General features: G+C 45.1%; 1 protein-coding gene across 4 annotated transcripts; it reads left to right on the forward strand.

Moving 5' to 3' along the window:
* The first annotated feature begins 892 nt into the window (after positions 1–892).
* On the forward strand, positions 893–25,303 carry pacsin3 (protein kinase C and casein kinase substrate in neurons 3). Of its 4 annotated transcripts, XM_053425552.1 has the most exons (11): positions 893–1,379; positions 5,241–5,306; positions 14,494–14,588; positions 14,898–15,054; positions 15,154–15,389; positions 15,635–15,790; positions 16,113–16,288; positions 17,366–17,486; positions 20,451–20,593; positions 20,724–20,905; positions 23,029–25,303. In XM_053425552.1, exons 3-11 carry the CDS (start codon positions 14,535–14,537, stop codon positions 23,142–23,144), a joined length of 1,341 nt encoding a protein of 446 aa, XP_053281527.1. In that variant the 5' UTR covers positions 893–1,379; positions 5,241–5,306; positions 14,494–14,534; the 3' UTR covers positions 23,145–25,303. The 4 variants fall into 4 exon arrangements, with proteins under 4 accessions (XP_053281527.1, XP_053281523.1, XP_053281547.1 ...); XM_053425548.1 differs by lacking the exon at positions 5,241–5,306 and having other exon boundaries at positions 898–1,379; XM_053425572.1 differs by lacking the exons at positions 893–1,379; positions 5,241–5,306 and adding an exon at positions 11,038–11,192.
* The last annotated feature ends 745 nt before the right edge of the window (positions 25,304–26,048 follow it).

The following is a 26,048-nucleotide window of genomic DNA, read 5'->3' on the forward strand; positions in this document are numbered from 1 at the left end:
TTCTGGTCCAGGCCCTGGTCCAGACTCTGGTCACCTCACACCTAGACTACCGCCCCTCCCTCCTGGCAGGTCTACCTGCTGGTGCCCTCTGACCTCTGCAGCTCATCCAGATAACAGCAGCTCCACTGGTCTTTAACCTAAATTCACTGACACTCCTCCGCTCCCTTCACTGGTTACCAGTGGCTGCCTGCATCCGTTTCAAAACACTAGTACTTGGGTACTGTGCTGAGAACGGATCAGGTCCAGTCTACATCCAGGACATGGTCAAACCTCACACCCCAGCACGCTCAGTCCGCTCTGCTTTGGCCAATCGGCTCGTTGCTCCCTCACAGCTAAACACTCAACAAAAACACGACTGTTTGCTGCCCTGGCTCCTAAACGGTGGAACGAGCTCCCCCAGGACATCAGGACATCAGAGAGTCTACACAACTTCCACAGCAAACTAAAAACACACCTCTTCAGACTATACCTTGAATAGAAGTTTAAATAATCAATTTAGTAGCACTTAAATGTCCCTTACTTATAGCACTTAGTAGTTTGGCTTTCTTGAAGAACTTGTACTTCCTTGATTATTGTTGTTCTGGGTTTGTTGCCTCATGGTTGATGCTCTTATTGTGAGTCGCTTTGGATAAAAGCCTCCGCTAAAGGAAATTTAATGTAATGAGTGGATATTGCGGTGGACAGTGAACGCACCACAGTGAACAGTGAAGGCATCACAGTGGACAGTGAACGCACCACAGTGAACAGTGAAGGTATCACAGTGGACAGGGAACGCACCACAGTGAACAGTGAAGGTATCACAGTGGACAGGGAACGCACCACAGTGAACGCACCACAGTGAACAGTGAAGGTATCACAGTGGACAGTGAACGCACCACAGTGAACAGTGAAGGTATCAGAGTGGACAGTGAACGCACCACAGTGAACAGTGAACGCATCACGGACAGTGAACGGTTAAGCTGTGTAATAGGATGAATTGAGATTGCGGTGACAGTGAACGCATCATTACAACAGACGGCAGCAGAGGAGCAGGAGGAGGAAACTGATCCTCCGCAGAAACAACACGACAACACTCTTTATCTCTCGTTCCTCAGTTTTATTTCCTCCTTATTTCCTCGGAGGAAACTTCCGGTTCGAGCCGAGCGGAGCAGGAAACTGTCTCTGGAGCAGGAGGCGACTTCTCCTGGTTTAATGGCCGAGGAGGAGCGACGTTTGTCCGCGGAGAGAAGTGGGAACATGTCGCTGTGTGTGGAGGATTAAACGAAGGAGGGATATTTTTTTATTTAAAAAAAGAACCGAAGCTACTCAGCTGCACGTGAGAGGAAGAGGAGGAAGAGGAGAGAAGTGTTCAGTCTGTTCTCCTGCTCGGAGTGAACCAGGTAAGGGACCTCACCTGTTCATCAGCACATGCTGCGGCCACCTGTGTGCAACCCCGCGTTACAGTTACACCCAGCGTTACAGATACCCCCTCGCTGTGTCACACTTGTGTTGTCATCGAGCGCCTCCTCGTTACTATTTTAAATATCTACTCGTGTGGCCAAGAGGAAAGGTGAGGGGAAACATGAGTGATCCCGTTACAGTTACAGCCCGCGTTACAGTTACTTCTTCCTACCAGGGACCTGCAGAGTCCTTGAGAATCCGACTCTTGAGTTCAAACATTAACTCTGTTTAAAACCCAAAAGTAAACATTTGTTTTTCTGTATCAATAGGAAAGTGGATTTCAGTGTTTTCCCCTCATTTATTTTATCTAGAGCAGATCCGGATCAAGTCTTATTACATTCAGGTTTACATCAGGAATGTAGATCGAAACAGGTTTCAGGTTATAGATCTAGACCTGGTCCAGTTTGGTCTTCACGATGTTTACAACCTCTCTGTGAATCCAGTCCAGATCTAAGTCTAAGGGTATTTGGGTTTTTATCCCGGTCCACTTTCTGAATAAATAAATCTGAAGCATCTTTAAACTGGGACTCCTGTTTAATCCTCAACTCTCAGTTTGATGGTGTTTTGTCCACATGAGTGAGAAACCTCAGTTTATTCTGGTTTTAAATATCGAATAAAGGTGAAACTGTTTATTCAACATCTCTGTTATAATCTATTCCAGATTTGACAGAAGTCTAAATATAGTGATTGTTCCCCGGGCCTTGTCCCGTGTGGTTTACATGAAGGAAAACATGGAATCTAGTGAGTTTGAGACGAGAATAAAGTTTTTTACGAATCTGAACCCGTGTTTTACTCGATCTTTGTTTATCTGCTCAAGATTTGGCAAATTTAAGTTTAGAGGGTTTTTATCTGGACGTGGGGAGAAACACTGATCGGACAAAATACACATCCAACCCTGTTGAAACTGTCTTTACACTCCTGGTTAATCTAATCCAGATCTGACAAGTCTGAGTAAAGTTGGTTTGTGTCCACATGAGGAGAAACCAGTGGAACAGGCCTACATCTGATCTGGGTTCTTCTGGATCTGGTTTCACAAAGAATGTGCACAGAAAACAGATTTACTGACTCTGACCCGGGGTTCAAACACTCTATCTAAAACACTTTAATAACTGTACTGTTATGTAATACTTTAAATATTCGTTTTGGTGTCACCTTCATCACTTTAGCTTGTGGTGAATGTTTACAATCGAGGCTGCGACGGTTAAACCCGCTAATATCTGCGCTAACATTCATGTGCTGCGTGAAAATCTGCAAGTTTTCTAGTGAAATTTTCCCAAATGCTCTGAAAATGGACTCGAAGAGAAGAGAATTGAGTAAAACTTCAGTCATTCTGCTCAATCACTTCAACAGTTTAATATCAAAATGTAAAGGTGCATCGGGTCGTTCCTGGCCAGTAGGGGGCAGAAGACAAAGATCGCTCACAAACTCCCAGAAGTCCTGAAATAGTATTGACACAGTCTGAGTTTGTTGTTGTTCTCGTGAAAAGACTTCAGGGCAACGACAGACCTAAATGAACGCAGAGACGATCTTCAGAGGTTAGAAAGTCCTCTTGTGTTTTGGAGGCGTGGCTTTGACTCATTTGAATATTGTAGCCTGCTCTTAACTTCTCAAGGATTATCAACCGTAGCTTTTTATTTGGAAATCACTTATTACTTTTGTCAGTGTGGTGCGGTTAGAAAACGTGACTCAACATCTGCGTCATGTTCACCGTCCTCCGTGTTTGTTCGGTTTGTCGTCGTGCTCGTTTCCGTCTGTGGCAAGAACGACAACTGCTGCCAAAGTTACGAGTGTTGAAAATAAACAATGGAATATGAAGCGGTAGAAATTATCACACAAGCACAAGCTGTAAAGGTTCTGCAGAGTCGACTGAAAATACATCTCAAATTTAAAGATTGAAGTCGTAGAAAATGTTTTGAAGCCGTCTTTTCTTTTCTCTCGAACTTGAGAGAAAATGTTATTTGTGAATCTGCCGCATGTTGTTTTCTTGCTTCCACTGACTAACTGATTTCTAACAGTCTGTGGTCTGTTGTTTAATAGAAGTCCTCCTGTGGCTGGGTGTGGGGGGGGGGGGGATTCCCTGACAAGCAGCAGTATTGTAGTATCCACTGTGGAGGCGGGACTCCCCCTTCCTGCCCACTCCCCCCCCCCCCTTCAGGGCTTCGAATCCTGCCGAGCGAGTGGAATTTCATGGAAAGATGAAATATGTCATTGCAGAGCGTGAACTTTCTCTCAGTTTCCGTCGGGTCCACGTTCCTGCTCCTGTTCTCCTGAACGTTGGGTTCACACCATAGGTCCGGATGTGAAGAGGAGCTTCTGGGACGTGAACATTATTTCACCACGATGCAAAGAAGGAAACTTTCTGTGCAGAGCCGGTTTTAACCAGCTCAGTTTCATTTACTTTATCTTTCAACACATCTTCAAATGAAACCCAGCTGACTCTGACTAAAGGACACGTTTAACACTGTTTCATACTTCATGATTTTAAATTATTTAACATATAAAGTGATGATATTTAAATTAGCATTAAGAGAGATGGTGCATGGAGAGGCAGTTTCAGTCGTATTTATATTTTCTGGTTATATGTTCGGTGTCCTTCAACTTTAAGGAAAAACATTTAGCCTTCACATTTATGAAGCTGCAACCATCAAATGTTTAAATTATTATTATTATTACCATTAATCATTTATTGATTGACTAATCAGTAAAGACAATAGTTTGTTGTTGACTCCTGCTATTCAGGAACTTTTGCTGTTTCCTGGGAAACGTTCTCCAAACAAAACAAGTTGTCAAACTGGAATCGAGCGCAAACGGCCGGAGACGCGTCCTCTGGGTTAACTTCGTCTTTCAGGACCTGCAGTGATCAGCGGGTTGAGTGAGAGTGGTCGAGTCCTGCACGCTGCTGTGGAGCCGGGGGGGCGGGGGGGGGGAGTTGGTCCCGGCCCAACACGTTCTCAGTGATGTGGTTCTGGCTGGAAATGAGGGAACAGCTGAGAGTGTGGGAACAAGGCTGACTTGTCCCTTTCTGCTCCGCTCAGCTCCGCCTCTCTGCTGTGGTTCTGCTGGGAGACCTTCACTGACATGGACCAATCAGATCTGCTGATATGAAAACTTATTTTATTTTCAAGAAAACATTTATCTTTATACTGGTTAAATTTTTTTAATTCAAGTTTTGTATATTTGTCTGTTAGTCACAGCTATTTAAAAACATTTGTGGTTAAAGAATCAATCAATAGATTACGATGTTGATAACGACATCTTCAGAATCAAATTGTCTGTTTTTAATATAAAGATAAATCAGCTGACGTATTGGTATCCACCCCCAGTAATGCATATGGGTCAGACTAATGTTCACTGGGATTGATGACTGGTCTGAATCCACTGGTTTGGTCTCTGCAGGGTCAGAGACACTTTCTCAGAAATGTGAATTCAGGTAAATTGGTCGTTTGTGGTTTGGTCTTTTTAAAACCTGACACTCTGATCTCAGCTCGTCGTCCACGCAGGTAAATTTAGAGGTGTGAGTGAACCGCCCTGACCCCCCCCCCCCCCCGCGGGTCTCCTGCTGTTTCATTAGCCGCTCGCTAACGACTCCATGTGTGGCATTTCACCGGCGCTCCCAGAATGTGTCACCTCCAGGCGGCGAGGAGCCATATAACCTGCAGCTCCAGGCTGCGGGGATCGAACCGCATGTCGCTGTGGCCGCTCCGCTGTCTAACAAACCTCTCTGTGCTCTTCTCCTTGCTGCTGCTGCGTCTGCTGCTGTGGGATCTTCCTCTCTGCGTCTGTCCCTTCCCGTCTCTCAGGCCCGCGGAGACAAAGGCTGTCTTCTGCTTGGACGTCTGTCCGTCTCTGTTTTTGTCTCTGATAAGGTAAGTTCTGCTGGGTTTGGTCCAGGGTAACGTGTGCTTTTGTTGCATGTTGGGTAAGCAGGGTAACTTATGATATGTGATGGGTGGCCTGTGATTGGATGATTCATCCTGATGTGTGTCTGACTGGAGGAAAATACAAAATGCTCCTAAAGAGGTGAAGTGCAGGATTGATCACTCCAAAAGGTCAATAACCATAAACTGGTAAAAGTCCAAACTATACATACAGATAAACTATACTACATTTTTAGATATGGATATTTGGCAGCAGCATATGGATACTCATATCTTTTGAGTCAGGATGACGATTCATTTTCCAATATCGATATTTTGTTCCCACCTTTTAATACAAACTGTTCATAACTTGGCTCATTGTGATCCTGTCGCCTGATTAAAGCTCAACACACTTTAACAAGCTGTGATTCACACAGTGGTTTTTGTCTTTCTGGTCAAAACTGTAAAACATATAGTTGAACAGAAAAAGTGTTTTTCAGGACAAAAATCAGAAGAGAAAACAAAAAGCAGCAGTTTAAAGACGGGTCCGATTCTCATGAAGTGAAATCAAGAGTTCAAATGATTTAATGTAATAGAAAGATGTGAAAAACTGGAATAACTCCGGTGGCAGCAGGAGAACGTTTGGCTCCGACTCATTCACAACAACAGGGACATCAAACACACAACTCGCAGAACATCTCAGGAACATGTCTTCACGTGTGAGAAGCTTTCAGCCAATCCCAGCAGCTCTTACGTCTAAAATGTGAGCGATGAACTGAACCCGCCCATCGAAACATCTAAAATGCAAAAGAATCGATTTAATTTACTCCAGATCATTGTGAGTTTGCTGTTGTGTGGTTGTGTTGCAGCCTGACAACACACCGAGTTTAACTCTAGTCTGAAAGCACCTTGTGTTGGTGTTCTCTTCTCCCTCGCTCAACATCCGTCATCAGACCCAGGTTCACAGAGCGAGTGTGTCCCTTCCAGAGAAACACAGCTGGTTGTCTGCGGCCAGACGTCGGCCCAGTAGCTGCAGCTGGAGCACACCAGTATCTCAGAGTCACTGGTTTCGATGCTCGGAGGCTGCAGGCGCTGGTTGGTACCTACAGACTGAAGCTGGGCTGGAATGCAGGCGGCTGCAGCTTAAGGACTAATTCACCACAAGCCCGACGTACGTGTAGGAGCAGCGAGTGGCTGGGAAACTGTACATTAATCAGATTAATGGCCGTGAGTTTTCCAGTGCGGCTTATGAGGTCTGGACCGGCCTCTCTCTCTCTCTCTCCTCATCCCTCCCTCAGCTGCTCTGTCTATCCCCCCCTCCTCCTCCACCTCACCCTCGCCGGCCTGACCCACTTCTCTCTAAACCAGACTCTCCCTCTGTCTCACCCTTCCTCCCACGTTCACCCTCCTCCTCCTCCTCTGTGTTGTCTGTTGATTGTTTTTGTGTTTGCGAGCAGAGACGTCAGGTTGTGTTACAACTAAAAGAAGGAATTTGCAGCGTTGATATTAAAAAGATGAATAAATGAAATCTGCTGCTTATTCATCTTTGGCTTCATTTTAAAATTAACTCAAGAAAGAATTCTGAAACAGTAAAATAATTTGAGGAGTTGATTATTGTTATACCGGTTATTTTTCTTAATCTTCTAATCTTTTGTCAAACCAGAGACTCGAATCTCCACGTTTCCAACTTATTATGACATAAAACATAAAAGAATCTTCATCAAACTTTGTCTTCAACAAACAAGTATATAATTCCCTGCTGATACATTTTGATAATTGCCTCTTGACACTTATGAACTTGTCAGTGTGTTGATTGATCAGTCATCTATTGAACCGGTTCCTGTTCCTCTAATGAGATGTTGAGAGCTTAATCTTCAGGTTAATCAATAAAGACAATAACTCTTTGTAGCTGTTTCATGCAGATGAGCAGCTGTAGATCCAGAGTCACGGCAGGAGAACTGCTCAGTCGGCAGAAACCTGACGCCTGCAGCCGTTTTCACTTTATTCAGAAACAGCTGTTGATTCAATAAATCACTAAATGTGAAAATGTGGAGATTTGGAGCCGTGAGGAGGAAAATACTCATCAGATGAGTTTCTTATTATTTTGCTTTGCAGCTGATCAGTCCTGGAAAATAACAAACTGCAAACCTGCTGCAGACAAACAGTGATAGATAATTGAAGCCTTGTGACGGGAATGAGATTTATTATTATCCTGCTGGTGTCCGTGTTTACGTTTGAGCTTCGGCTGAGTTCTCTGTTGTTGGAAACGGCATCAGAAGCCTCTTGTTTGTGTCGTGTTGTCAAAGCTCCTCCTCTCCTCTGGTTCTCCTGCTCCTCCTCTCCTCTGTGTTCTCCTGCTCCTCCTCTCCTCTGAGTTCTCCTGCACTTCCTCTCCTCTGAGTTCTCCTGCTCTTCCTCTCCTCTGGTTCTCCTGCTCCTCCTCTCCTCTGAGTTCTCCTGCTCTTCCTCTCCTCTGGTTCTCCTGCTCTTCCTCTCCTCTGGTTCTCCTGCTCTTCCTCCTCTGGTTCTCCTGCTCTTCCTCTCCTCTGGTTCTCCTGCTCTTCCTCTCCTCTGAGTTCTCCTGCACTTCCTCTCCTCTGGTTCTCCTGCTCCTCCTCTCCTCTGGTTCTCCTGCACTTCCTCTCCTCTGAGTTCTCCTGCTCTTCCTCTCCTCGGTATTCTCCTGCTCTTCCTCTCCTCTGGTTCTCCTGCTCTTCCTCTCATCTGAGTTCTCCTGCACTTCCTCTCCTCTGGTTCTCCTGCTCCTCCTCTCCTCTGGTTCTCCTGCACTTCCTCTCCTCTGAGTTCTCCTGCTCTTCCTCTCCTCTGAGTTATCCTGCTCTTCCTCTCCTCTGGTTCTCCTGCTCTTCCTCTCCTCTGTGTTCTCCTGCTCTTCCTCTCCTCTGGTTCTCCTGCTCTTCCTCTCCTCTGTGTTCTCCTGCTCTTCATCTCCTCTGGTTCTCCTGCTCTTCCTCTCCTCTGAGTTCTCCTGCTCTTCATCTCCTCTGGTTCTCCTGCTCTTCCTCTCCTCTGTGTTCTCCTGCTCTTCCTCCTCTGGTTCTCCTGCTCTTCCTCTCCTCTGGTTCTCCTGCTCCTCCTCTCCTCTGGTTCTCCTGCTCTTCCTCTCCTCTGTGTTCTCCTGCACTTCCTCTCCTCTGGTTCTCCTGCTCCTCCTCTCCTCTGGTTCTCCTGCTCTTCCTCTCCTCTGTGTTCTCCTGCACTTCCTCTCCTCTGTGTTCTCCTGCACTTCCTCTCCTCTGGTTCTCCTGCTCTTCCTCTCCTCTGGTTCTCCTGCTCTTCCTCTCCTCTGGTTCTCCTGCTCTTCCTCTCCTCTGAGTTCTCCTGCTCTTCCTCTCCTCTGGTTCTCCTGCTCTTCCTCTCCTCTGGTTCTCCTGCTCTTCCTCTCCTCTGAGTTCTCCTGCACTTCCTCTCCTCTGGTTCTCCTGCTCCTCCTCTCCTCTGGTTCTCCTGCTCTTCCTCTCCTCGGTGTTCTCCTGCTCCTCCTCTCCTCTGGTTCTCCTGCTCTTCCTCTCCTCTGGTTCTCCTGCTCTTCCTCTCCTCTGGTTTTCCTGCTCTTCCTCTCCTCTGGTTCTCCCTGCTCTTCCTCTCCTCTGGTTCTCCTGCTCTTCCTCTCCTCGGTGTTCTCCTGCTCTTCCTCCTCTGGTTCTCCTGCTCTTCCTCTCCTCGGTGTTCTCCTGCTCTTCCTCTCCTCGGTGTTCTCCTGCACTTCCTCTCCTCTGAGTTCTCCTGCTCTTCCTCTCCTCTGAGTTCTCCTGCTCTTCCTCTCCTCTGAGTTCTCCTGCTCTTCCTCTCCTCTGAGTTCTCCTGCACTTCCTCTCCTCTGAGTTCTCCTGCTCTTCCTCTCCTCTGAGTTCTCCTGCTCTTCCTCTCCTCTGTGTTCTCCCTGCTCTTCCTCTCCTCTGGTTCTCCTGCTCTTCCTCTCCTCTGTGTTCTCCTGCTCTTCCTCTCCTCTGTGTTCTCCTGCTCTTCCTCTCTTCTGTGTTCTCCTGCTCTTCCTCTCCTCTGAGTTCTCCTGCTCTTCCTCTCCTCTGGTTCTCCTGCTCTTCCTCTCCTCTGTGTTCTCCTGCACTTCCCCTCCTCTCACACTTCAACCTCTCACCTCCTCTCATCTCCCATCACTGATCTGGGGCCTGTTCTGGATCGAGCAGCAGCCTTTAGCTTCTCAATACTTTCACATGGTTCAGGAACTAAATGGAAAGAGATTATCTTTTCACCACTCTCCATTTGTTTGTTTGTTTGTTTGTTTGTTTGTTTGTTTGTTTGTCAGCAGGATGACACAAAACAGTGGAAGTTTGTGAATTTAGTTCGTTGGACGGATGAGAAGAAAGAACTTGTTAAACTTCACCACTTTCTTTAACATTGAAGGACAGGTTTGGTTTCCAGTTTCCCAGGGAATCATTTATTGATCCAGATGAAGAAGATCAGAACTTTTCAGAACCACGAGGACTGAGAGACGTACTCGTGGTTCTGGATCAGTTTGGACGTTTCTGCTGTTTCTGCTTTTCAAAGAAGAAGGAGCATAAGCAGTGTGTGGCATTTTTCTAAATTTGATCCCAGCGGTTCATTGTTTCATAATCCATAATCCTGTGTGTGTGTGTGTGTGTGTGTGTGTGTGTGTGTGTGTGTGTGTGTGTGTGTGTGTGTGTGTGTGTGTGTGTGTGTGTGTGTGTGTGTGTGTGTGTGTGTGTGTGTGTGTGTGTGTGTGTGTGTGTACACGTACTTACGTACTCGGGGGGGACTGAACTCTAGTTCATAACCAGTGAGTGGAACCATGTAAACATGTAAAGTAAACATTGAGAAATACGGGAAAAACTCACTAAGAGCCGAGGGAAGGATGATGGTGAGGGAAATGGCCCCAAAAAATCGTAAATATAATTTACGTTTATGACATATTACTTTTGTTTAAATACGTAAACAACTCTCTTACAAACAGATGAAGATGTATTGAAACTGACAAATAAACTTTCAGACTTTACCCTAATGTGTGTGTTCACAAACTGTTGTGTTTCCACTGTGTTCATTTTGTACCGAGCTGTAGCACCCTGTCACATGTCCTCACCCCCCCCCCCCCCCCCCCCCCCCCCCCCCCGACCTGCGCTCACTTTACACCTCAACAAGTTGTTGGACACGTGCAGGACTCGAAGTTTACTTTGGGTTTGTTTGATTCGCTGTTAAAGATTATGAGACAAGTATTTAAAATATAATCGATAATAAAAACCATAACCTTCTACTGTGCGTGTTGTAAAGGTCTCTGCAGTGAAACCATGTTTCCTTCTATTTGTTGTACATGCAGACGATTTGAAAATACATTCCTGAAGGCATTAGCTCAGTGTACAGGGCGTGTGTGTGTGCGTGTGTGTGTCCATGCCTGTGTGTGTGTGGAGTCACTGATAATCATGAGAACTTGTTCAGCAGCAGCTCGATGGCTCCTCTGGGTTAACAAAGTTGTGTTAGAGCCGAGGTGAACAACTTTCTCTTATTGCTTAGTTTCACCTTGACATAAGTAAACCAGCAAATTAATGGAAAAAGTAAAAAATATACTAAATCTTTTTTACTTTTTATCGTCATTCTTAGTTTGTCTGTTATTTTGATTTATGACCAAATAACTGCAAAACTAGCGACATCCATCCCCCCCCCCAGCCCCCCGTGTGTAACTAATGCACATCAGCCTGTGACAGTTTCACTCGCAGCACATCAGAGCTTTTTATTTGTTATTATTTGTAGAGTTTCAACCGTTCAGTGTCTTTGTTTCGGTTTCAGAACTTGGCTCAGTATTTATTTCTCGGCTCGTCGGTCGACCTGCATGCAAACCTCCAGCAGGTTCACTGCAGCCACAGTACAACAGGATTGAGCTGCCAAGCCAACATGCTTTCAGTGAGCCACACCCAGATACTCACACACACACACACACTCACACACTCACACGCTCACACAAACACTCCTGTAGGATATAGGAGCAGTAATTAGCGACCCATGGAGAAGTCAGTTTTCTCATACTCGCTCATGTTCCAGCATGCTGGTGCCAGATGCTTCTGCTTACCACTTATCTGTGACACACACACAGACACACAAACTCACACACACACACACACACACACACACACACATACACACACACACACACACATGGCCATTCTTCTGTCTGTACAGCGTGGGGAGGTAAAACTCGAGCTCAGCTGTCTGACGGGGATTATCTGCCACGTCTGAGAGAAAAGTGATGTTGTGCGGTTGTGTTGTCGAACGTCTGCGTTTCACTAATGTTCAGCGTCACCTGCGAAACGCACCCACACACACTGACACACCTACACACACATTAAACCTGATCTAAGTGCACGTTCTCCTCCCTCCCGGTTCCGGCTGCTCTGTCATTGCAGAGTTTATTTAGACTCACCCGCTCCCACATCGTTCCCTGCAGAGTTCACCAAGGCTACTGTTGTGCGCTGCCTTTTAATTCAGCCTCGGCCTGGTCCCAGTGCATAGATCAGCTGCTGTTATTCTGGGAGACGTCTTGTTATTTACAGTGAGAGAGAAGATTGTGAAACACAGGGAGGAGGAAAAACCAGGATCCTCAAACAGTCCTGTCACGTCAAGCCCTGAACCCTCAGTGATGGTTTCAATGTTGTGTTGGACGACTGTGCACGTACAAAGCTTTTTGTCGGAGACTAAACTTGTTTTCAGACCTGACCTCCAGAGGAGGTTGGGTCCGGACCTTCTCTTCAGTTTCTCCTCTCTCTCATGCACAACGCAGGGTTCACACATGCAGCCGCTGTGGAGAAGCTCTGGAGGATCTCCGGAGTGCGGTGCATGTCTGAAAGCTGCTCGTTCAGCTCCGAGTCGACTTGTAAAACATCTGTGAAGCTGTGGGACAAAACGCATGTTCATGTTGTGACCTCAGCCAAGGACGTTGTGTGTTCAGTGCTGTTTGTTTGACTGTTTGCAGGATTACATAGGAACTAGCAAACTGATTTATTGAAACTTTAAAATAGATGCAAGGTTACGGGTAAGGGAAGAAACCATTCACTTTTGGGGGTGGATTTGATTAAAGGAGTTTGTCTGATCACCACCTGGGCGGGGGGGGACGTCCTCTTCTGTCCGTTTGTCTGTCGGCTGGTTTGTAAGCAAGATGACACACGTGAACAACTGAGCGGGTTAAAAATGAAACCTGGTGGAAGGATGTGATGTTCCGACCTCCCTCTAGAACATAGCGCCCTCCGAGCTGCAGCGGCCTCACAGCGGGGGGGGGGGGGGGGGGGGGGGGTGCAGCAGTAACGCACTCCACTGTCTGACTGTTGCGGCTGATTTTCCGGTTGTTGAACGTGAAGTTTGTGTAAATATAAAGGTTGTATTTTGTCAACAGCGTTTATGGTGGCTAATTCCCACTTGCTGAGATCATAGGTTACCTTGGTGGCGTGCATCAATGGTGGGGGTGGAGCCTCTGAAGGAGCAGTGAGGGAGGGGGGTGCTGTCCTTGCACAGAGACGCCACCTTAATGTTTTGTCGTCATGTTCTAAAAGGGCTTATGTGTGATTGGGTGCAGCCTGGCTGGATTCAGGAGGCCTATGAGCTTCTCTGCGTCTCAGCGAGTTGTGGAAGTCGAGGCGCCGACGCTCCTCCTGACGGGAGCAGCGGTCGGCCGCTCGGCGAGGAGCAGCAGGAGGTGCAGACGGGGACTGAAGCGTGTTTTCCTCTCGGGTTGTTGTGTCTGACACAGGAAGTGGTTCGGCCTTGAAGCAGGGTTTTTGTCCAGTGGGAGGATCACAGGGAGGAAGTGGATGTACGCAAGTCAGGGGTCACGGTGAACTGGTGACGGGTTCATCTGCAGAGTCAGGTCGGTGATGAGCTGCAGGTTGATCCTATGAGAGTTTGGAGACGGGTTGAGTGAGTTTGTGGTGACATTTTATACTTTGCATTAATAACTTCAGCTAAGGTAAATGCTTCATGCAATATAAAGGCAAGGAAGTATAGAATAAAAGCAATTTATACAGTGCAAACACAATATACACAGGAAAGAAGGTTTGCACACGAGCCATTGAATAAGGAGATCCCTGACCAACAGGTAAATAAAGATGGATGACGTGTCTCATGAAGCCAAACGATCACAGAAACAAACGCGGCCATCTTGTGTATTTGGAGTTTAACTAATTCAAACCAAACTGATCAGAAACGCGTGTCCCATCCATCTACATGGAGGTGGTGGGATTTATGACCTGTAGTGCAGCCAGCCACCAGGGGGCTATCGAGACACTGTGGCTTCACTATTTGACGCCATCATGTCGGCCATCTTGATGAACAGTCTACTATCCAAGGCTGGATTTGAAACAGAGACTCGGGGGGGGGGGGGGGGGTGTCTTCGTCTTCAGGTTATGTCCTGTCCCTCCGTCTGTCTTCACCGGGCACTGAGACGGTTAAAAGTGAATTGCACAGTGGAATCATCTCTGATAACTTGCAGATCCAAATGTTTTGTGCGTCGTCTCCTCTGATGAGTGAGACCCATTGTGTGTGTCCGGGACTCGTTGACACAGATTCGTGCCTCAGTAACGCAGCGGATGTGTGTGTGTGTGACACTGTGTTGTTTGTCGGACGCACACAGTCCAGTTGTGTGCAGTATGAGAACCGGGCAGCGACCCTGGAGAGAGAGACTGTGTAGGTTTGTGCGTCGCTGACGTGGAGCTGCACTTTGTCTGAAACTGTAGAACTGAGGCTGGACGAGCTGAGGACGCGACAAATACCAGAGAAATCCTAAAAACCCTCGGACCCCTTTATGTACAAGGCACATATTTCTATTTCAAGTCCATTTCTCATAAACGTATTTAGATTGGATTCTTTTTTTTGTGTGTCTTTCTATTCGATAGTGTGTTTTTAAAAGGGAGACATCATCATTTTACCATGAAGAGTTAGTATTTGTGACTTTAACAGGTATAATCTGTTCTGGAGCTTTGGATCAAATCCCATTGAAACTGACACTTTCTCCATTTCAGTTATAATTAGAACCAAGTTGTGTTGGAGAACTGAGTCTGAAATATCCTTGAAGTTTTTAAGCTTAACACCTAAAAATATTCCTGGAAATTACCCAGAGTAATGGACGTCTCACTTTTTACTCTCTCTCTCTCTCCCGCTCTCGCTCTCTCTCTCTCTCTCTCTCTCTCTCTCTCGCTCTCCCTCTCCCTCTCTCCAGTCGTTTCTGTAGCCGCCATCATTCCGTGCTGTAAGGCAGACATGTCTTCCAACGGAGACCTCAGCGACCTGGGGAGCTCTGACAGCTTCTGGGAGGTAGAGTACACACACACACACACACACACACACACACACACACACACACAACAACACACGCTAGATAGATTTAACCAGTTCAGACACATTACGGAAATGAAACCAGCAGTGAACGAATGTGACAGAAGCTCACCGAGCCGCTCTGCAGTCACATGAGGATCCATGATGATCTGCCAGGACTCGCACGCCAATATCTGGAAAAACAACATACCTGTACCTGCTCCTTCTTCTGTCTGTCCCCGGGTGCTCCCTTCACGCCGTCTCTATGTGTGTGTGTCTGTGTGTGTGTCTGTGTGTGGGTCTCTGCAGCCGGGGAACTACAAGAGGACGGTGAAGAGAATCGACGACGGCCACCGGCTGTGTAACGAGCTGGTCAGCTGCTTCCAGGAGCGAGCGAAGATCGAGAAGAGTTACGCTCTGCAGCTGAGCGACTGGGCCAAGAGGTGGAGGGGCGTCGTGGAGAAAGGTCGGTTGAAGAGGAAGTCATTGAACAGATTGTAAATCAGGTTGTTGAGGCTCACTGAGGTGATGGAGTACCCTCCTCTTCCCTCTCCACCCCCCCCAGGGCCTCAGTATGGCACCCTGGAGAAGGCGTGGCACGCCTTCATGCAGGCGGCCGATCGGCTCAGCGAGCTGCACCTGGACCTGCGGCAGCGGCTGGCGAGCGAGGACAGCGAGAAGGTCCGCGAGTGGCAGAAGGACGCCTTCCACAAGCAGATGATCGGAGGCTTCAGGGAAACCAAGGACGCAGACGACGGCTTCCGCAAAGCCCAGAAGCCCTGGGTCCGCAAACTGAAAGAGGTGAGGGGGGGGGGCTACATTCAAAGAGTCCCAATTTTTGGGTGAATATGAAAATGACGATAAAGGAAAATGAGAAAACAATGAGTTGTTGTTTAGTGTGATCGGCCTGTGATGCTGCTTGGAATGGAGTCATTCATCATGTTTCTAATATTTGATCTGACGTGTCAATGAGGAAGCATGACGACATCTAGTCTAATAATAATGTGTGTGTCTTTGTGTGTGTCTGTGTGTGTGTGTGTTGTAAGGTGGAGGCCAGTAAGAAGAGCTACCATCAGGCCAGGAAGGAGGAGTGGACGGCGTCGACCAGGGAAACGCACGCCAAGGCCGACCCGACCAAGTCTCAGGAGGAAGTCCGCAAATACACAACCCGGGTGGAGCGCTGCAACCAGGAGGCCGAGAAAGTACAAACACACACACACACACACACACACACACACACACACACACACACACACACACACACAGAGCTCCTTCCAGCACCACTCTGGGTGTGTCAGTGAGTCCAGGAAAACCTACTTGTTTCTCTGTGTGAGTCTGTCTGTGTGTTTGTGTAACATGACCAGGCTTGTCCCCTCTATTCTCTGTTCCGCAAAAACCCAGCAGCAGAAAAATCCTGCATCCTCTTCATCTTTGTGATTCTAGTTTGACCAAACACGCCTGTGTGTGACTTCTTTGTGTGTGTGTGTGTGTGTGTGTGTTTGTGTGTGTGTGTGTGCACGCCAGGTGAAGGAGCGCTATGAGAAGGCCCTGGAGGAGCTGAACCGCTGTAACCCTCGATACATGGAGGACATGGAGCAGGTGTTCGACCTCACCCAGGAGGCCGAGCGCAGGAGGCTGCGTTTCTTTAAAGACGTCCTGCTGGACACCCACACTCACCTGGACCTGTCCTCCAGAGAGGGGTACGACACACACACACACACACACACACACACAATAACTCAGAACGACGGCATGCAGACGTGTCCTGGTCTGGGAACATGTGTGTGTGTGTACACAGGAGTTAATGGGAAACTTGTGTTGTCCATTAACTACTGACCTCCTGGGCTGTTTAAACAAGTCCCTGTTACCATGGTAACCCTGATTGGGAGAAGTCCAATAAGTCAAAATATCGAACGATTCCACATTTTGGATTTTAACTCTGGAGACGAAGCTGACGCGAGACGTTAACGTGGGAATTGACAAGATGCGATTTAAAGTTCAGGTTCCTGGTGCAGCCGGAGAAATAAGAGACCGCCTGATGTCCACCAGAGACCTGACTTCCTCCAGAGACATGATGTCCTGCAGAGATCTCTTGTCCTGCAGAGACCTGATGTTCTACAGAGACCTGACGTCCTGCAGAGACCTGTTGTCCTGCAGAGACCTGATGTTCTACAGAGACCTGACGTCCTGCAGAGACCTTACTTCCTACAGAGACCTGTTGTCCTGCAGAGACCAGTTGTCCTGCAGAGACCTGACTTCCTCCAGAGACATGATGTCCTGCATAGACATGTTGTCCTGCAGAGATCTCTTGTCCTGCAGAGACCTGATGTCCACCAGAGACCTGACGTCCAGACTCGGACTGAGCTCAGAGACTTTAGTTTCTGGAGTCTCTCATTACCTGAGGGGAGTTACCGTGTGCGAGGGCGTTCACCAGGAGCAGTGACCAACATCTTCAGCTTCGTGTGTGTCCTTCAAACTGAGACACGAGTCCCTCAATGTAATCCTCTCATTGTCAGGCGTTCATTGAAATGCTGTAAATGTCCCTGCAGGTGCATATCGGTCAGTTGATATCAGCAAACCGATGAACTGGTTCGACTGAAATTAAACATACACACTTATCTTATCTTATAGAAAATAACACTTTAGAAAACATTGCAAGTCAAAAGAACAGATCCGGTACAGTGTTAAATGTCTCGGATCATAAAGGACGTCTGTCCTTTCCCTCTGACAGAGTTAATGTCTCTTCATGATGATTGACAGTCGTCTGTGTCCCACAGGTTCAAAGCTCTGTACCAGGACCTGGGTCAAAGCATCCGAGGGGCCAACGACACCGAGGACCTCAGGTGGTGGAGGAACACACACGGACCCGGCATGAGCATGAACTGGCCTCAGTTTGAGGTGTGGACACACACACACACACACACACACACACACACACACACACACACACACACACACACACACACACACACAGATATGAAACAGAACAATTACCTCAGGGCTCATTTTCAAGATGTTTGGAGAAAAGAATGAATGGAGTCACAGAAAATCTACAAGTCTGAACTGAAAAAGTTCAGACTTGTAGTGTGTGTGTCTGTGTGTGTCTGTGTGTCACACATTCCTGACCCCACTCAGAGGTCGGTTACACAACAGGGCTTTCACTGGAAACCGGTTGAATATTCAGTGCGTGTCTCTGAAACCCACACAGACACACACTCTCTCTATAGTTGTGAGGACATCTGACCCTGAAACCAAGTCTTCTTAACCCTCAAACAGTTCATTACATAATCCTAACACTAACACTAACCCAGAACAAAATGTCATCACAATGATGGTATTTAACCGAAAGTGGCCTCATAACTATAGAAAGACACACACACACATACACACACACACACATTCATTTAGTTGTGTATGGAAATCTACAGTTTTCAAGCAGCAGTCGAGGTCGGTGAGGACAAACAAATATTTACAGATATGAAAAAACTGACAGCCGAGTCTTTATTAGGTTTAAAGCTTGTGTGTGTTTGTGTGTATCTGCCTGAGACTCAGACAAATTCAAATAAAAACAGTTGTATCCTAACACAAGACACAATAACACACAAACAAAAGTGTGAAAATGACACTTTCCTCCGGTTATTCCTCAGATGTGTTGCTTTTAAAACGTTTGTTGGTCTGAAAACAAAAAGTAAAAACTCTCAACTCTTGTTTGTTCTATTTTTGTTTTAGTTTAATGTTCCCTTACCAACAATGAGGTTACTCATTAGTGCCACCATGTGGTCAGGAGCAGTGCTGCATGGCCATAGGAATCAAATATTCACAATGATTATTATTATTAAGATGATTATTATTAAACACTTCTGAAGCTGTGAAATTAATCACCATTTTTTATTATTCCCAGAGATTTAATCATTGTAAATATTTAGACGAAATCTGTCGTTTATTTCTCTCCAGATGTCTTCTTCTGAATTAAACATAGAAAAGTGAGGAATCAGTTCTTCATCAGATTCACGTCTCATTTCTCTGGAGGTGTGTGACTCCTGTCTGAGGATGAGGAAGATGATGATGAAGATGATTTAAGTGTTTGTTCTCATGCAGGTATTTTCACAGTGAGAGAATTATTGTGTTGTGTTGTGTTGTGTGTGCACTGCTCTAGATCTGGATCCTCAGATTTCACATCGTACAAAGGAGTTGAAACTTTACCCTCAGAAAAACTGAAACTGGATCGGATCTGGTTTGATTTCAGATATAAGACAAACTTCAGGTTGAAGGTGCGTTCAGGTGCCTCGTGTTCTGAGATCAGTCTTTTACTAAAGATGGTTCCTGGTCGCGTGTGAACGACGCAGCTGAAGAAACTGGAGCCTGGATTTCATTTAAACATGATTTAAACATGATATTGTTACACAACTGTGTAACAGAAACAAACCAACAACTCTCTGAATCAGTTTCAGAGCGTTTACGAGGACATTTCCTAAAAAGATAGATGCAGCTTGGTCCTAATTATACAACTAATTATAGAAATTGCACTTTATTGTTTACCAACAATGAAAATCTTTTCAGCAGTAAAAACGTGGAAAGTATTGAATAAGTTAATGTGCTTATTAATGCAGTAAAACAGATTTTTCTTTAATTCTCTAAGTACCATGAGTGTTTATACATGTATATTTTGTTTTGGTTTCAGTATAAACAGTGAGAATCTGTCAAGTTGAAGTGAAATTTTTTAGCTTCATTTTTCTAAATCTGAAACGTAAGAGGAGAGAGAGAGAAATTAATCTGCCCCGTCCTCTGAGGAAGCTCCTGGCGTTCCCACAGCGCTGCAGACACACAAACAGAGAACCATTGTACCGCCTGCACTGGTTTGTTTCTCTATACTGGTGAGGACTTTATCCATTCATGACTCCGCAGCTCAGCAAAAAACCTGAAGTTAAAAACAGGAAAAGAGGGGCAGTAAAATCCTTCTTAGTTTTTGATTCGTATATACACTTTGTGCATATGTGGTGTTTCTTCTTTACCTGCAGGGACATTGAGTTCACACACACACACAGACACACACACACACACACACACACACACACACACGCCTGCAGCACTGACAGTGTGGAGTTTGTTCTCTGCTCCACTGAGACTGTAAATACCAGTAACTGTATCCACAGCCTCCGACTTCACTCAGCACCATGTTATTATGACTGGTGTGTGTCTGTGTCTGTGTGTGTGTGTGGGGGGGGGGTCTGATTGACCATTGCTTATCTATTATATATCTGTGTTTGTTGACCAGACACTGAGACAAAAGAGAACCTCGTCTTTATCCGTATCAATCATCTGTTGTTTTTAAATAACTTCATGTCGCTCAGTTAAATCTTCTCATGTCGGAGTTAAAAGGATTTTATGATAGAAATATTTGTGCCCAAATTACAAATGAGATTTTCCTCTAGTGTCTTTTTGATCTTTCATGCTGCACAGGGGATTTCCCCCGAGTCCGTTATGGAGCCGCATTGATTAAGTTTAATATAAATCAATTGATAATCAATTTCTTTAAAGCAAAAGAACTTTCTTCGTACAACTTGTTCACTTTGGATTTTTTCTTAATTATTTTGTTCTTATAACTAAAACATTAATACCTATACTAAATATGTATTTTAGATTTGGGATTTTTTAAATAAATTCCTGACATTTTAACAATGAACATTAACATATCATGAAAGTAACCGTACAGACGAACATCAACCAGGTTCAACTGAAGCCTCTGAACTGAACAAGAACACAACTTCTATCACCTGAAATCTAGTGATGCATTTTCTAAATGTGCGTGTATTTGTGTGTGTGTGTGTGCGCCTGTGTGTGTGTGTGTGTGTGCGTGTGCAGGAGTGGTCTCCGGAGGCGAGTCGCTCCATCAGCAGGAAGGAGCGAGGAGGACACTCCGAGGAGAACGTGGTCACTCTCACCAACATCGTCTCTTCAGGCCGAGACGACGTCCCACCGAGTCCCATCACAACGGACACCAGCAGGTAGGACGTCTGTGTGTGTGTGTGTCTGTCTGTCTGTGTGAGTTGTTGTGCTTTGCCTACGTTACGTTACACAGTGTGTGCGTCTGATCCTCTGCCTCGTTGTGACGCCTCCTGCTCTCTCCTTCCTCAGGACGAAAGAGTATTCATCTGACTGGTCGGACGAGGAGATTCCCAAGAAGGCGCTGGCAGTGAACGGCGTGGGGGGGGAGGAGGAGGACGAGGAGGAGGAGGAGGAGCAGGTAGAGGGGGTGCGAGTCCGAGCGCTCTATGATTACGTTGGCCAGGAGGCCGATGAGCTCAGCTTTAAAGCAGGTATTAACCCTGACTAATGCTTCTAGATGGGAGGCATCACGGGGGGGGGGGGGGGGGGGACTTTTTCATCAAATGTGCAAAAAGAAGTTGAGATTTTGCGGCCACAATTACAAGGTGTTTTAAAATAATGAAAATATATGATTATGGAGTTCTTCATTCGAAATATGAGAGAACAGGAAGTAGCGTTTGAAAACAATAAGATAAAAGCAACAATACGACATCATGACGTCTTCATGTTGTGTCTTTGCCTCATTTGTTTATTTCTTTCTAAAGTTTCAACACTGTCAACTAATCAGAATGTAAATGAATCAGAGTCTCAGCCACTTTGCACATTTTATGAAATAACAATAATAATAAATATATAATATAATAAAATAGTTTATATTTCAGAGCCAGAAAGGGTGTTTTTTTTTTTTGGGGTCACCTGTGATGCCTTGTCCTAACACACACACACAGACACACACACAGACACACACATGTCAAACACATAATTTCATTGTTTCATGAGTTCTGTTGATGACACATCATTAAGTAAGAGTCTGCAGTGAGCACCACACCTGTAAAGCACACACATTACACTGTAAAACACACACATTACAATGTTAATCATACACATTACACTGTAAAGCTCACACCCAGTCTGCATGTTATTCTCTGGAAGCTTGTGAATTCTGTTTCAATCATTCATCGGAGTCACAGAAGCACTTTGTTAAACCCCATGAGAAAAATTATGATTTGTGAATAGCGGTTACACAAATATAATAGTTTTTTTTACTCCCCTGAAACTAAAGCTGATTATTTTTGTTTGCCTCTAAAATGTTTTTAAAGACATTGAACAGGTTTATTTCTCTGACTTGAGTTGAATCCTCTCTGCAGCAGATTCAAACGCAGAATTACAGACCACACGAGAATATTATATTTAATATTTAACCTCCGTGCATGATGTGTGCAGCAGTGACCGATGTGAAGCTGCTGGAGCTTCACATCGTTTCAGATAAAAGCATCTCTAAGGGAATTTAAAATTCTGGACTGACAACCAGGGAGTCTATGCTTTTATTTTGAAGGGATCATTGTCAGCTTTGGACAAACTGAGCTTCATTAAATCATGAAGTCGTGTTTGGATGCAGTGTGTTGTTTATTGACCGACATCATTTTACTAATTGATTGAGCGTGTGTAATTTGATTTAATTTGAAAGGGGCTGTGTGGATGTCTGAGCTCGACTGAGTGACTTTGTGTTATTTTGTGTTTTTATTGACAAAAAGAAAAAACCCGGCTTGTTTACGTTGTGTGTGAGGACTCAGTTGGCCTCCTTGACCTCGTTGTTTGGTGGTTAAACCCTGACCGGGTTCAGTCGGTCCCCTTCATGGGGGTGTTAGAAGGACCTGATGGGACCTGATGGGACCTGATGGGACCTGGTGGGACCTGATGGGACGGACCTGATAGGACCACATAGGGGGAGACGTCAGTTTTGAAAAAGCTTAACTCAGCTTAGCCTGAACCAGGATTAATTAGAGGGGGAACCAGGGTTCAAATTTGGTGTTGGGTGTCCGTTCACCCTCAGTACATCAAGAAAGCAATTAGTGCTGTAGAGCTGTGATGATAATAACAATAATAATCATAATGCTAATAAACTCTATTCCTTCAGCTCCTCTCACACACAGTTACAAGGTGCTGTACAAGTTAGCAACAATTCAAAAGCAATTTGACTATCACACATTAATAGAAACACAGATATTGAAATAAAATCATTAAAATAGATAGGTAAGATCGTAATTATTTATTTGGCAGTAATTTTAATAATTATTTTGAGTAGAAATGCCACAGATTGACCGGTTCCAGCTGTTAGACTGTGAATATTTGCTTGTTTGGGTAATTTTCCATGATGATGAACTGAATGTTAATAATGGAAGTTATGGCTGTTTTGGGTTTCCTGTGTTGAAATCACTTGAAACAAGAAAACAATGGAAGAAATCTGATAAAACCCTAAATGAGCTCCATCTAGATAATAGCATCTAGTACCAGTTCCACCTTTTATCGGCCCAGATGTATGTATTCCTCGAACCCTTGTCCATGCTTTTATTTTGAAACCCCTGGCAGGAAACTGACTGTCTCCCTGTTCCAGGCGAGGAGCTGCTGAAGCTGAGTGAGGAGGACGAGCAGGGCTGGTGTAGAGGACAGCTGAGCGGCGGCCGGGTCGGCCTCTACCCCGCCAACTACGTCCAGGCCGCCGCGTCCTGATGGCCCGCCCCCTCCCGCCTATCAGCCAATGGTACAACTACAATCAAGATGCCAGGACCAATGGGAAGCTGTTAGTGCTGACACGTAGACACGCCCCCTCTGCGGTTACTGACTGTAAAACACTTACTTTCTGTTATTTGAGCTTTTGAAGATCGGATGGATTCTCGACATCGTTTGAAAGAAGAGTTTTTTGGGTCAAAGAGAAATTTCTGGAAACAAGGAACCGGACGACGGATTGAGAGAAACGTGGATTTCATTGATATCTGACGGGTTCTGGTTTCTCGATGCCATCGTTTATTAATCGGTCAGAAAAAACATATTTAACAAAGTCAAAAGAAACGGCTTCAGGAAATCAAATTCTTCACTTTCTTCTTGAATCACAACTCGTTCTAGTCTAAAGACTTTGAGCCTCATTTTTTACAAAGGGATTCGAACCTGACACCAGCTTCTTAAAATCTTAGAATAAATTCCACATTAATTCTGGTTTATTTATTCTGATCAAAAACTGAAAGATAAATATTAAACTTGATTTGAAAGCCAGAACCAGGCTAATGGTTTCCAGTACAGACTGAAAATAAAGATGGACGACGTGTCTCCACTTCCTCCTGCTCTCCAGACGTGAAGCGGAAACAAGCAGGATATTGTCACATGACATTAAGATTAACACAGAATCGACCAATCACGAGTCAGTCCCAGTCGTTGGTTCAGGACGTCTCAGCCTGTTTTATACATCTATGGATCCCCGGAAGGCTCATGGCCAGAATCCCTTTTGAGGATTTCTTTTTTGTTACCTCGCGGTAGTTTCCCGTTCCCATCATGCAACACTTCATTAGAGGTGAAACAAGCGTCTGTGTCCCGGCTGTCGTCCTGACATCAGATTCTAAATGATCACTGGACTTCACGCTATATATTTCTGTATATAACCACGTCTACTGATCAGTAGTACTTTTCAATACACTGATCTGTACTGCAGGTTGGAACTGAGGGTGTCCACACCTGACCCAGTAAGTAAGACAAAAGTTCTGAAGTATGATTCAGGTTTGGGTCGTGTCATATTGTCTGAACTGACGCAAAAAAGAACTCCTCAGAAAAATTCAGAAACATCTCAGAAAAATGTCTTTGTCCCATCTGCTAACATGGAGGAGGCTTGGTTTACGACCAGCCACCAGGGGGCGATCGAGACATTCTGGCTTTGCTTTTGGGGAGCCGCCATGTCGTCCATCTTTATTTACAGTCAATGGTTTAATGCCAACTTTGGTATTTTCCACGTTAATCGACTCGTCAAGAAAAAATGATATAAACTTAGTTAAAGTTAAAAACAAACAAACATTTTCCGTAGATTTTCAAATCTGTCTTTAAAGTTTCGTGGATCCAGGATCTACACTTATGAACTTCCTCGCCTCCTCTTCATCGTCTCCTCTTCCTCTTCTCTTCTTCCTCGGCCGGTATGTGGCGGCTGCCGCTCGAACCGACAAAGAAAAGACTCAGTGCCTCAGTCGACGAGACTAAGAAATGTGCGGCGCCACCTGCTGTCCGACCGAGGAATTACAGCCGTCCGCTGGTCACTTCCAGTCTGATCCCAGTAGAAACCAGTTGATCTCCTGTTTCCTGGTCGTTGTGCTGGCAGCACCTGATCCTTTCTCCGTTATAACAGTTTGCTTTGGTTATTTTATAGATATATTATTCTGGTGTTACACTGAATTCACTTTCTTTCCTCTTTTGTTTTGATCACTTCTTTTCGTCGTAGCTGTTTAATCTCAAATCAAAGGATTTCAGCTCTGATGGTGATTTTTACAGTCGACTTAATGACTTTCTAATTTCTTCTTCCTTTTTAATTTAGCCTCCGGTGGGGGGGGGGGTCGGTGGTTGTTGTATTTTCCGTGCTGGGATCGTGAAGCACAAACTCGGACGTCTGAAACAAGTGAAAATGTTGTCTGTTTTTGCATGTTCCTGTTTGTGTGTGTCTTTGTGGTTGTGTGTGGGAGCGCCCCCTGTCCGCTGATCTGAGTCCTGCTAAGTTAACCCATGTATACATCTGAATAACAAGAGATATAATAGAGAATTTAATGCTGCTGCTCCTTTTGATGCTTCTTTTTCTTTCCAGAATCTTGTACAGTTTATAAAGTGGGAAGCAACAATAAAGAGTTTTCTGCACCTGGTTTTCATTCAGTCGTTATTAATGTGATGAAACGAGTCTCGACCTATTTTCTGCTCCAGTGGTTCTGAACATAAGACTTCCACTTGGTTAAAGATGGACACCTTTTATTTAATAGTATAAAAAGCTGAAATTAAATGTTTGCAAGCATAAATAAAGGGTTTTAATACATTTAGGACAGAAATAACTCACTGTTAACTGGCTTCAGGAAGCTTATAAGTTGAGAAAATTGGAAACACAATCTGCATTTTAAATCCTTTTCTTGGGATAATTCACTTTTCACTGCCTCTTGTTTCCTTAGACTTGTTTTTAGTCTTTGTTTGTTTGTGGAACAGAGAGAAACCGAAGATCTCAACAAGTCCGTCCTGGTCTCGTTAAAACATAAGATAATGAACTTCATTGTCCGACTGTCGCAGAGAATTGTGTTCTGCTAAATACAAAAGTGATAAACTGGTGCGTTACGCCAAATTTGTTTTCAGCCCTGAAGTTGTTTTCATCCGTGTGTAATCGTACATTTGAAAACTTCCAAACTGATTTCTGCCGAACTCGGCCATTAAACGTTGGTGCATATGTGGATTTTTTTCATTTTCTTTTACATGAAACAATTTCCAATATTGTCTTGATTTTCTTTTTGCGTGTGAGAACAATGTGGCATCAATCTGACTCCAGCACATGAGACTTTTTACAAGGAGCTAGAGATCATGTGGAGACAGGAAATGACTGATGAATCATTTATAGTTTCAGAAATG

Source organism: Pleuronectes platessa, chromosome 1, assembly GCF_947347685.1.
Source record: "Pleuronectes platessa chromosome 1, fPlePla1.1, whole genome shotgun sequence".
NCBI classification, from domain to species: domain Eukaryota; kingdom Metazoa; phylum Chordata; class Actinopteri; order Pleuronectiformes; family Pleuronectidae; genus Pleuronectes; species Pleuronectes platessa.